This window comes from Canis lupus, chromosome 23 (genome assembly GCF_011100685.1).
Source record: "Canis lupus familiaris isolate Mischka breed German Shepherd chromosome 23, alternate assembly UU_Cfam_GSD_1.0, whole genome shotgun sequence".
Taxonomy (NCBI): domain Eukaryota; kingdom Metazoa; phylum Chordata; class Mammalia; order Carnivora; family Canidae; genus Canis; species Canis lupus.
Genome location: NC_049244.1, coordinates 46,084,685 through 46,097,838, shown reverse-complemented (window position 1 = coordinate 46,097,838; position 13,154 = coordinate 46,084,685). Strand labels below are relative to the sequence as shown.

Genomic DNA, 13,154 nt, shown 5'->3' with positions numbered 1-13,154 from the left:
TATTGACACACTGATTCTAAATCATGGATCTGGGAGAAAAGAAGTTAGGATGACAAGCCCTGATGGTTGGTCTACCCCAGTTTGAGATTTTATCCTGCTACAATGAACATTTTTCAAAATCAATTAATTGCCAATAAGTAGACATCGGATCATCCTCCCTCCATCCAAACTCCTCTTCAACCCCCCACCAAAAACAAAGACAAAAAAATATGTCAATAAATGAGCTGCTCGAGTGGCTGAAAATTTACCATCAGAGCCAAGCCTGTTTCTGAAAGTCTCAACTCACCCAATCAGACAAAAGGCTGGGGAAAGGGGAGGCATTTATCAAGTTACAGGGAGGATTCCATCTGCTATCTTAGACCTTTGTTACCAAGTGACACAAGAGATACTCGAAGGCAGTGTGAACACTCTGTTTCACAGATTCTTAGCCCAAAGATTTCAAATTAGAGAGAAACAGCAGCAGGAAAGGAGAAAAGTCAAGGAAGTGTGATGAAGCAGCCTCCATCCTCCTGGCGTTCTCCTGGCCAGAACCACCGACGACGGTGAGGGTGCCTATGGGGCTGGGATCTGTCCTTTCAGCCACTCTAATAAATGCAGCCAAAGGGCCAGTCACTTCTCATCAGTCACCAAGGTCTCGTTTCTGAACCTCACCTTCACAGAAGCCATCTCTCATCATGCCAAACCAACAGAAGAAAGTCGTTTTTTGCACAGCTGGGGTGCTAAGCTTCGTGTGCGCCCTCGGAGTGGTGACAGCCCTGGGGACACCGTTGTGGATCAAAGCCACCTTCCTGTGCAAAACGGGGGCTCTGCTGGTCAATGCCTCCGGGCAGGAGCTGGACAAGTTCATGGGTGAAATGCAGTACGGGCTTTTCCACGGAGAGGGCATCAGGCAGTGCGGGTTGGGAGCCAGGCCCTTTCGGTTCTCACGTAAGTAACAGTTGCATTTGAATTATTTAATACTTTAGGCGTACTCTTTCCACGGTTGCAAGGGATCTTTTTAAGAGCCTGGCCCTGTCTAGTACAGGCCTTCTAAAACAGACACGAACCTTTGGAAATGCCCAGGTCTTTTCCAAGCAATTTCCTCTCCCTGGTTTTTATGATTTTGTTTTTATTAATTACTTCATTCTGTTTTTATCATGACAGCATATGGTTAATGAGCCGCTATGGAATTCAACTTTGAAAGGATAAGCAATTTAATTCTGAAACATCAATATTTATGCTAGAAGTTTTGGTGTCATTTTAAAAGGGGAGAAGCAACTTAGAGGAATAGCTAGGAGAGACGAGCTTCATTTTTTACTTAAAAAAAAAAAAAAAAAGAATCAGTGTCAAGGGCTCAGTAGCTGCTTTTCCACCTTGCTCATGACTTTGTACCCTGTCTATCTCTGTATGATCTCTGCTAGGACCTTTCCTGCTGCTAATATTCTTGTTTGTTTGTTTTTTTCCTTTTTTAACCAATTTGAATCACTTGGCCATAGAAATATAAAATGATCTGCTATGCTAACTGGGAAAGAAATAGATGCCTATTTAGTATAGAAAATTTGCAACTGATTGACCTTCAAATCATGTAGGTACTATGAGACAGATTCTCCTGTTCAATTTTTGTGAAATGGAAGTGTTACCCACAGTATTTATAACCTGTTTATCTTAAGAAGGGAATTTTTAAAAATTACCATGTGAATAGGCAACCCATTAAATGAAAATTAATAAGAAGTCATTTGTTATATCTCTCACAACACACATTCAGAAATTATTATTATTTCAAAAGGGCTGGTTTGGAACAATCTTACGAAGAAACAGCCAGTAAATTACTGCATAAATCACTCTTCAGGAAAGGAGGTTACCAATTGAGGCATTTAAAATGAATTATTATTTGCCTGGGTATTTTTTTTTTCTCTAGCATAGGTAGAAAGCTAAATTAATTGAATTTATTATTAACCTATGCAGTGTCTAATTAAATTTCAGTGCTGGCCTATTTCTATTTCTGCAACATTCCTTGTATCTTCTTAACAGTCATTGGACACCAGCCTTCACTCACGTTGGTTATTAGGTGATATGAATTGTCACAGGGCTCCACAAAAATCCCCAAGAATTAGTCTTCAGCTTTTCAAAAAATTATCATCCCTAGATTTGATGAAATGAATACCAACTCTTTTCACTGAATGGCTTTAGTTCATTAAGGTAATGGGGCTGTTAGAGTTGCTTCCCTTTCCTTAGGGGGGGAAGAGAACAAAGCAGACTATCACATGATTTGCAACTGTATTAAAAAATAAAAAAGGAAAAAAGATGAGTGAAATGATTTAACCATGAGTCATTGGCAGCTAAAGCGCGAGTAAAGCTTCTCACAAATGAGTTTAGACAAAAGCAGGGAACAGACAGTGAATTTTCAGGAGCTTTTGCATTTGGTACAGTGAAATAGAGATGAACTTTACTCATACCACAGGACAGGTTTTGAAACAATATGTTCTCCGAACACTTACTACACATATTTTGTCTTATTTAATCCTCACACAGCTACATTCCTCAGCAGTTTGATGTGTGACTTTTTTATTTATGTCTGTGTTCTCTGCTGGCTCGGTCTGGGATGCAGTTGTTCTAATCAGGTGTCCTTCCCTTTGCTTTTGTGAGGACTCAGAGTCAGGTGAAGGTATGGTTTAAGCCCCACTACCACAGAATTTCATTCGTCCCTATGACACTCTGAACATTTCCCCCCAGCCTTGTGAAGAAGATCTGACATTTGTTTGTTGGTTCTGTAACGACAGCCTCTCTATAGACCCTCTCTAGGTGCTGGGCCTGTCAAAGCCTCATTAGTTTCAATGAGACCTAACAAGGTGTACTTACAATATCACTTTTTCTGCCTAAGCGTAGAAGTATTTCTTTCAGTGGAACAGGAGAGAAAGTGGGGAAAACCGAATACATCCAAAGGATTCCCTAAAAAGCATAATGTTCATTTAAATAAACAGCTTCCACACCACACCCTCCAAGTTTACACTCGTATTGCAAGATAGCTTCGTGGTCCATATCTTCCCATTCGAAATGCCATCACCCTTCCAGTGATGTTCTAACAGCATATTCTTGAAGGAAGGGAGCCCTCTGATTATCTCCCCGAGAGAAAAGTAGGACTTCATTAATATGAGAGAAGGAGAGGCCTAACCCCGTTTCTCAATAATAGCACCCTTTGAGCAAAATCCCGGGCCCTCAAATTGCTCAGGGAAGAAGATTTTCTACTTCTTGGGCCCAACTTATTATTAGGGCCCAACTCATTTCCCAGAATGTCCTCCTTTCTCATTTTCCCTTTAGAAGGTTATGAAGCAAACATGTGGATTTTAAGAAACTTTCCAGGGTAGGAGGAATGGAAAAGGCAACTCATCAAAGCCCCAATCACTTCGTGGCCAGTTTTCTTCATGTTGTCGTGTTATTGTCAGTTGATATGAATTTACATTTCAGTTCTGTGGAATGGCTAAATGCTACTTTGCGTACCAAAGTTTTCACTTAGATCAGTATTGGTCAACAGAAATACAACGCGAGCCAAAAAATGCAAGCCGCATATGAGAAACTTTAAAAGGTCTAGGAGCTGTATTAGAAGAAAAGAGTAAAAGGAACCAAGTGAAATGAATTTTAATGATCCATTTCTTTCTTTCTTTTTTTTTTTTTTTAAAGATTTTATTTATTTATTCATGAGAGACACACAGAGAAGCAGGCTCCCTGCAGGGAGCCTGATGTGGGACTTGATCCTGGGACTCCAGGATCAGGCACTGGGCTGAAGGCAGGCGCTAAACCGATGAGCCACTCAGGGATCCCCTGATCCATTTCTTTAACCCAAGATACCCAGATGCCATTTTAACATGCAGGCAATATAAGATAGGAGATATTTTACCTTTAGTTCTTTTTTCTGATGCTAAGTCTTTGAAATCTAGTGTGTATTTTACACTTACAACCCTTCTCAATCCAAACTAGCCACATTTCAAATGCTCGCTGGCCATTTCGGTGTGGCTAACAGCTCACAACCGGACAGCGCCGATTTAGCTAGAGATTTACTCTGAGTAAATTGGGCATTGACCGTGTCCATATCCATATTCTAAATGAATTTCTGCTTGGTTCTGCCGTACAAGTTTATGTGTTATTTTTATGGGGAATGCATGTGTCACTTCTAAAACCCAGACACATAGTATAACATGAGGATAAAGAATGGACCAGAAAGATAGTTAGGCAATGTTGTCATGTTTGTTCCTATTAAATGTTCCCTGTTGACCACTCCATCTCTTTTAATTATAACAAGAATCTTCTCTGCCAGCATGCACAGTTATGCTGGGAAAACGTTTGCCTCGTTTACTCTGGCTGATTCTCATCCATTTATGGGTCAGCGCTTCATTTTCTAGAGGTCACTCGCATTCATACCTAGCGCACAATTTCATTCGTTATAATGAAGGACTGTTTTCCTTTCAAGGAAACCCAACTGGTGGGCTTAATTTTTCTTGATATGTCACCTGTGAAATTTTAATGATGCTGTTTAAACTCTAACTGTAGCCATCAAGACAGAAAACTGCCGGTTTTGAGCGTGGTATGTGTGGGTGGGTTTCCGTCTTGGTGGTTTGAAACACCGCAGAACATCAACTATGATACCCAGGAATCATATGGCATCAATCATTCCTAGATATGCCGATCTATTTATTGCCAAGATAGTTCAATGAGCTGGTAAAAACATATGGAGTGTGTGTGTGTGTGTGTGTGTGTTTTTGAAACGTGAAAACTAAAATCTAACCAATCGTGTGTCACAGCTTACAACTTTAGTCATGCTTCTAAAGCATTTTAATTGGGACCTTATGATTGAAAATGTGTTAAAAAAGCTTAACAGAGATTTAGCCTACTTTATATTTTTAAAAAGCAGGCTTTCTTTACCAAATGAGGTACCTCACCCAGATTACACAGGGGATGTTGAAACTACTTGTGTCAGCAAGCAGGTAGCTTCTCAAACATATTTTGGGGTAGAATAGTTGGGACTGGGGTCTTTGCCACCACCACCGAGAGTTGGCATTGTACCTCCACGGTCTCCGGTGAGCGTGACCCCGCCACCTGCCCTGTCACCATCCGGCACATCCTCTTCTCTGCTGTCACCCCAGGTCTTTAGGTACCCCTTCTGATAACACCGCCTGCCCTTCCTCCCTTCCTTAATGGGTGGTCTAGTGGGAGGAGAACCTATAGAGTTCACCAGGGAAGACTGATTCCCTGGTGGGAGGAGAGGGGAAAGATGGTCTCGTCATTTCACCTAGCTAATGTGGGCCCTCCTGCCTTTTAGCTCAGGATCCTCTTGTCTAGTCTCACTCACCCATTCAAATAGTCCAGCACATAGAGATTTTGTTTTCCTTCCACTGGGGGGGGAGGGAGGAGGTAATTGTGGGATAAAAGATAGTAATGGTTGAGGAACACTAACACGAAGAGAAAAATATTCAACTTCTCTCAGCTAAATAATTGTCTCCTACTTTGTCCTTCACTGACCTTGATGTTTACTCTGTTATTTCAAGTCACCTTGGATTATGAGTATTTGAGAATGTGTATTTCTCTGCAAGGAGATCCTGAGCCCTCAGAAGGCAGGGGCTGGGTATTATTCATTCTAGAACTCCCTCAGGCAGGACCTAGCACAGTGCATGTCACAAAGAGGTGCTCAGTAAATGTTGGGTCAACAGAAGCTATGGAGGTCTGTGTTGCCTCACTGGGGATTAGACTCGGAACAAATCACATTTCATTGGTTTTCTGTTCTTGCATCTGTAAAATGGGAGGTGAAACTAGGTGATTTTTAACATTTCTTCTAGTTCAAATGCTTTATGATCTATATATAATGAGGGGCCATCTGTCCTAGACAAGGTCCTTCCAGCTTTAAAATCACTTGACCTTCTGCTCCGTCGCTTGAAGCTTCTGCTGACAGATTCCAGCCACTATCATTGAAGTGGTGAGTTTTGTGTGCCTTTACTCTTTGGTCCTCAAAGCTCATGATTTTTAAAGTATTCTGAAATGCCCACCATTCATCAGGACCCAAATGAATTTTATTATCAAAGCGCGTGCTTCTCTTCTTCCCCATCCAAACCTTTTACTATTTGTGTGGGAAACCACAGGTAAAAGGAGGAGAAAATGAAGAATGGAATGTTCTGGAATTCTAGGGACGTGGGTTAGCGGGTTGCAGAGAGCAGGGGCAGCCATAAACCCCCACATAGTCTAGATGGTATCATTCAGAAAGCAAAAGAGAAGGTCAAAATACAAGGGAGAGGCTGACCTTCTACTTCCTCCATTTTTTCCTGGAAACTTCTCTTCTATCCTCACTGGAAAAACTCCTCTTTCCTGCATTTGATTTCATAAACTGATAATAGCAAGAAATTAAGAATGACTACTATGTTTAACACTCAGGGTTTTCTTTACCCAAAGGAGGAACTGAGCAGACATCGTCCTCAAAATCATGAGAAATATTGGGAAAAGGCCACGGAGGAAAGGAACTTCTGGCTCTCCTTGTCTCAGCCAGGAAAAGATCTTTCTCCTTCCTTCCTAGCAACTACTTCCGGTAGCCTTACCAGGAAAAATTCCTCACAGAATCAGCTTCGTTCGACAATTATAGTTTTGCAAATATGCATGCACACATGCATGTGCACACACACACACACACTCAAGCACACACCTTCCGTACCTCGAAATTACTCTCTACTCTAAAAGCCATTAAGTCACTGACCTGGGCTCACCTGAGACATGAAGCATGGAGCTTCTGGAACTTAAGCCTGGTACGTGTGAACTTCACCCCTTGGAGGAGGACTCCAAATCATTCTTACAATTTGCTGCTGTGCTTTCTCTTCTAATCTCTGAGAGTAATTTATCTTCCCCAAGGATTTTCAGACAACTCAGAAGGAAAAAATACTTATTTCAGCTGCCCAATTACTGGGTGCCTCAGAGGTGCCAGGCATGGTGCCTAGATCATCTCCAGCCCTTAAGTGGGAGGTGCAATGATGCTATTCCTCTTGAATAAAAATGGAAACCATAAACTCAGAGAGGTCACAACTGTTTCAAAGTCACAGATCAAGTAGGTAGCCATCCTGAGATTGAAATTCAGACACATAGGATGTGTATGACATCTGTCTCCTTACAATCTGCACAAAGGATGCAAAGAAATGAAAAAGCGTAAGAGTAAACTTCAGTTGCACCAGCTATTTAGACAATGATGCTGCTATTTTCTCAGCAGCTGGATCTTGTATATCCATGTGCTAGCACTTGGCTTTATGAGTTGAGTTCATTTCCGTGTCCCTGATGTCTATCTAAGCCCTAATCTTTGACCTTTGGAAGGTAAAATCATCAAGTCAAGCCTGTTTAATAATCTAGGTTGAAAAAAAAAAGTCTAGGTTGAGTGGGTCACATGCTTATGGCTGATCTTTGGCTTATGTGAGCATATTAATGTTGATAATTCATGCTGGAGGTGGAGGTATCTGATGACACATGTGGCTAGCTGATGTAAGCTCACTGCCAGTGAAAATCTTCATGGTATGATCTTCAGAGTTAGTTACCTGGACTGCAACCATTATTTTTCCGCAGCAGTGACCAAAATGGCAGGCTCTTACCAGAGTTGTCATGAGTGGTTTCAAAACAGGCAGGAACAAAAAGAAAAGCAGGTACGCAGCATTTGATGCACTTCAGAATCTGGTGTTTTATTTTGAGCCAATGGATTAGAATTACAGCGTAAATTAAAATCTCATTAAAAAAAATGAAAAAGCTCATTTTTATCTCTGAAGAAGATCAGAGATTTCATAAAGTTAAAGACCTTTTTCTAAAACAGAAGTTATTTAAATTAAACAGTGACAAATTAGCCTTTCATCTAGTCATGCACCTAAACACCCAGGCTGGTTGGGAGATGATACACTTTTATTACAGGTATGATAGAGCTGAGTAATAGCAAACTGTACCTGGCAGGCTAATTTATGCAGGATTCGTATTTCGCTCCCTCTCAGCATGTTATAACTGTAGCAAAGCCATTCTCGGGAGTTATTACCCCAACGTAATCATACCCTGTGGATTTGGAGCAGTTAAATGGGTTCTGTTATCAGAGACACATATGCACCAAAGCAGCTGTCGTCCCGCAGCCACCATGGGTGATTAAGACTCACTGGTGGGGCTGCCTCTGAATCGGGTTGAGTCAGGTAGATAGACTTTGGCTGAGAGGAATTCGAGCAAGATACTGGAAAAAAAAAAATGGTATTTTAAACGGTTCTATCTTGCCATCACATCTCCTCCTCTGAAGTGCTGGGGTCACGGATTTCATTCTCCCTGACTATGCAGCCGTCAGAAGGAAGCCTGCCTCAATACCTGGGTGTGAGATTATGGGGGATATTAAAGGAGGTGGATGCATTGAGCTTATGTCAGGGAATGTCTTTTACTGGATTTTCATAATGACTGGCTGCAGATGGGCTGAGGGCAAAGTCAGATCAAGAGCATTTCTGTTAAGAAGAAAGAAATCTTCCTTCTTATTCCCTTTCAAGAAAATGAATAGCTGAGCACCAAGGGGCCAAATACAACTTCTCTTTTTACACATCTTTTATGTGGAGGAGGACAAGTTGAGAAGGAAAACAGGACCTCTGAAGCTACCATATGGCTTTAATCTAGGAATAAGTTGCTGCACCATTGCTGGCATCATTATCAGAGGCTGGCTTCATTCTGAGAGCCTCCCAGATGGTGTTACCTGCATTTTACATCTGGCCAGCTGAAGGTGAAAAGGGTTGATGAAACCTACACCATCAGGTCAATGGTCCGTAACCCTGGCTGCGCTTTAGAATCACCTGGAGAGTCTTTATAACTATGATGCCAAGGCTTCATCCCAGGCCAATGGAACCAGGATCTTGGGGCAGGGGCAGAGGGCATGAGAATTGGAATGGTTTAGAAGCTCCTCGGGTGATTCTAATGTGTATCCAAGGCTGAGAACTACTGAGGTGGATGATGGCCAAGACGGGTGGAAGTCGGTGAGGAGTCAGGAGTCCTCCACATTAGGGAAGGGCAAGACCACCAGAAGGAGGGCAGGAAGGAGCAGAGGTATTTAGCATGGTTTCCACACATGCTAAGTTTTGGGGATCCTTAGCTTTACTCCTTTAGCTGCGTATTTCCACTTTCCTTACACCTTCCTGGCCTCAGCGGGAATCAGAGATGTGATCGATGAGTTTGAGTAAGAAATCACATACTTGGCTCTCAGCCCTAGAGGCTTCCCCTCTTTCTGAGTCTGCCCACCAGTTATAGGAGCCTGCTATAGGGGAGGGATAGGGGAGGCAGGTTGGCCCTGGACTGGGAGGCTTTCAACTGTCCAGGGATCCCTGGGTGGCGCAGCGGTTTGGCGCCCGCCTTTGGCCCAGGGCGCGATCCTGGAGACCCGGGATCGAATCCCACGTCAGGCTCCCGGTGCATGGAGCCTGCTTCTCCCTCTGCCTGTGTCTCTGCGCCTCTCTCTCTCTCTGTGACTATCATAAATAAATAAAAATTAAAAAAAAAAAAAAAAAAAAAAAAAAAAAAAAAAAAAAAAAAAAAAAAAAAAAAAAAAAAAAAAAAAAAAACTGTCCAGCCCCTCCTATGCCTGGGTGGATGAGGCTGCCTAATTCAAAAGAACTTGATGGAAGATCTAAGCCACACTTTCCAACACTTTAGCAGAAATAAAGCTAACATTTTGACCTTTACCTGCCCGTCTTCTGTGAAATGGCTCTGGTCCTTCCAAAGAGAATATCAGGGGTCCTCTTTAGAGGTGTGCCATCAGCCTAAAAATCATTCAAGATAAGTCATTACAGAGAATGCCCAAGAATTGCACAAGGGAAATAGAAATGAGAATGAGAAGGTATATCAGATGCTGAGGAAAGTGTGTGACAGGTACCAAATAAGTAATTAGCTATAAATCTAAAGTTCCTGGGTTATGTACAGAAATAGTCACCGCCTGGTCAGGGAGAGAAGGAAAAAGTAAAAATTTGAGCTACAAGGTAGAAAGTTTGCCTGAATTCCATGTATCTAGGGACTCCTGTGGAGGGATCTTTGGTCTCAGTGAATAGATAAGTGCTCTGACCACCTGTGAGCCACAGGAGTCCCTCCTACCCCCAATGACTGATCATGAGATTTGAAAATGCTGACACTCTCACAGCATTGGGCTTTTAGATCTCCTGTTGCTCTTGGTGGAAATACAACGCCCCTGCCATTCTAATCATGTTAAAAAATATATTTATGCAATTCCTTACAATTTACATAGAGCATCCATATAAATGACTTCACTTGTGTCTCTTGAAAGTTCTGTGACTTATTTCTGTCGCAACTCACATTTACACATAAGGGAGCTGAGGCATACAGAGGTCCACGTGAGAAGTAAATGGCAAAACCAGATTAATCCCCAACTTTCCTAACTCCAAATGCTATGTTTTTGTTTGTTTGTTTGTTTTTTAACCTGCCATGTGGCCTTTCAGCTAATGCCTATTTGTCTCTCTTCCCACCAGCATCTCCATTCTTCTTGCTTTGGCATTGCATGATATTCCAACTACCTGATACTCTTGGTTAATGCCCAAATACGGGTTTAGATTGGACATACTAAATTCCTATTTAAGAAATTTAAAAATGTGACTGTTAGACTGGAATCAGTAATGGCTAAAAATGGGAACAAAGTTTCAGGATAAAATACAACAGAGGAACCCAGCAGATAGAAATAAATTTTAAGGCCACCGAAATGAAAGCCATACATTTCGAGGTATCAAATAAAACATGGATTAATGGCAAGTAATAAAGGAACATACTTAGCAGTTTGTAAAAACAAATGATTTTTTTATCTTATTCTTATTACTCTCCAATGATCTATTGAAAACAGCATGACTTTATACAAATTCTTTGTAAGTTAGGGTATGTGTGCCCTTACCACCCCAAGGCGGGGAAACTTCACTGGGGCCTATTATGTGCCTAAGCATTCCAGACTTTGCAGATATGAAGGGAGTGAAAGAGGGTACTTGTTTATAAATAATGAAGAATGTAGCAAGAGTGTTTTTAAATAACTGACAATTTGTAAAAGCCACACAGGTACGTCAGTCAAGATGGACTACGTTATGCTTTAATTACAAGTAAGTTCATACGTCATGGGGAAATCAAAGATCGATCTCTTGCTCATAGTACATATGCATCAGAGATCAGCTGCCGGTCCTTTCAAGGATGCAGCCACCATCTGGAATGTCGCCAGTTGTTATAACAGAGACCGAGGATTGTGGAGGCTCTCACTCTGGCAACTAAATCCTCTGACCCAGAACTGACCCATGCCACTTCCACTGATACCTTATTGGGCAAGGTTGTTACACAGCCACATCTAACTGCAAAGGGGCCAGGATGTGCAATCCTATCATGAGCTCCGGATGGGAAAGAACCGGAATTGTAGAAGGTTGAATAGCACTAATTACGATTGCAATTATTGTTTTTATTCAGGAAGCTCCAACAAGGAGAATTACTCTTTGTCAGGGCAAGGCACAGGGAAATTGGAAGAAACTTCTTCAGAATTAGAAGTAGAGTTCACTTGATGGCATTGAAGAAGCCATTCTGAGCAAAGGAATATCATGAGCAAGTTACGAAGAGCCTACTGCGGCCGGAGTACAGAGGATACTAGAGAAAGGAGAAGAAAGACAAGGCTGGGGAGATGGTGGTGACCAGAACAGGAGAGACTTTGCTGTCCCGAGGCACTGGATTTGACCTTGTAGGCAATGGGAAGCCACTCAAGGGAAGTAAGTGGGTATGTGATGAAGCAGAAGATGGATTCAAAGACCAAAAGAGAAGTGAAGAGGCCAGTCAAGAGGCTCCTCCATCCAATATTTGGTGGCCCAAACCAAAGCATTGCCAGAGGGCTGCAAAGGAGGGGAAATATTTCCAAAATAATCAGATGAAAAAAACAAAAAAAAAAAACCAAAACAACAGAACTTAGTGATAGGAGATGGGCCCCACTTTCTGCAGGATAGAGAGCTGTAGCAACTCCCTGAGATCAGGAATACAGAAGGTTTAGAGGGAAGATGAAATTGTGTTCGGTCATATTTAGTGAGATCCACGTATAGGCCAGCAACCCGTGATGTCCGTCAGTTGGGCAGATTTGAAGGTCATGGGAGTGGCCTGGAGTAGAGGCGGAGAGGTGGGAACCAGCAGATTAGAGGTGGTAGCAGGAGCTCCAATGCAAGGAGAGGTTCCTAGGGAGGCGAATCAAATAAGAAGGTAAAGGGGTGGGTTCTAGAAAACACAAATACTTAAGGGTTGAGGAGGAAGGACTGGCAAGGCAGGCTGAGGAGCGGAGGATCAGTGAGCTACAGGGGGGACCAGCAGAGGGGAAGCCAAGGGAAGAGAAACTTTCAGAAGGCAGGAATTGTCAGCAGCCTCAAATGCCACTGAGGTATCGACTAAGAGACGGTGAAAATAGTCCCTTGAATTTTAACACCGTAAGGTCACAGGGGACCTTTTCTCAAGCAGTCCTGATAGAGGGATGGTAAGAGAGGCCCTTGTAGGAGCTGAGGAGGGAATGGAGGGCAAGGACTCAGAGCAAGGCTGTGGCCAGGCTCCTAGAGAGGCCCATGGCTAGGAACATATGCGTGCATGCCCGTGTGTGTGTGTGTGTGTGTCCACGTGGATTGTGCACAGAAGGGTCTTGAGTGTGAGTCTATCCTGAGGAGATAAAGTAGTAGGGAGGAGTATGCTGAGGAGAGACAGGGGAGGTAATGGAATGAGGAGGGACCCATGAGGTAGAAAAGGAGGAGTCTGACAACACAGGGAGAAGGCCAAACCATGGACAAGAGGAAAAAAATTTTCCTAAAACTGGCAGTGGGGAGCTGCAAGGTGAGGCAGTCCCCCTGATAACCTCACTTTTCTCTCTGAAATGGAGGCGTTCCACTCACTGGATGTTTTGGGGCCTTCTGTAAGCCAGGCACACAAACGGGGGGAGGAAATGGAGGCAGGGAGGCATGAGCGGAGGAGGCCTGGAATATCTGACGGGGGATGGAAGAGCCAAAGACTGGGGAAGACTTTGCAGAATGGCTGGGCTGTGGTAGGCCACAGTCAGGGGCCCAGGTTGGAATGGGGGCACAGAGGTAAGGGACGGAGCCCAAAGAACAGAAGCCACCCCCAAATGACTGTGGGAGGAGGGTATGTTTCCCACG

General features: G+C 42.9%; 1 protein-coding gene across 2 annotated transcripts in view; it reads left to right on the top strand.

Moving 5' to 3' along the window:
- The first annotated feature begins 360 nt into the window (after positions 1-360).
- Positions 361-13,154, top strand: part of CLRN1 (clarin 1) — a 38,849-nt gene continuing 26,055 nt past the window's right edge. Inside the window, exons 1-2 of one of the 2 annotated variants that reach the window (XM_038570194.1) lie at positions 361-542; positions 660-927. In XM_038570194.1, the coding sequence (XP_038426122.1) occupies positions 675-927 (253 nt within the window). In that variant the 5' untranslated portion in view covers positions 361-542; positions 660-674. Of the gene's footprint in view, positions 928-13,154 lie in introns of both variants that reach the window. The other variant, XM_038570193.1, reaches the window with a different exon arrangement.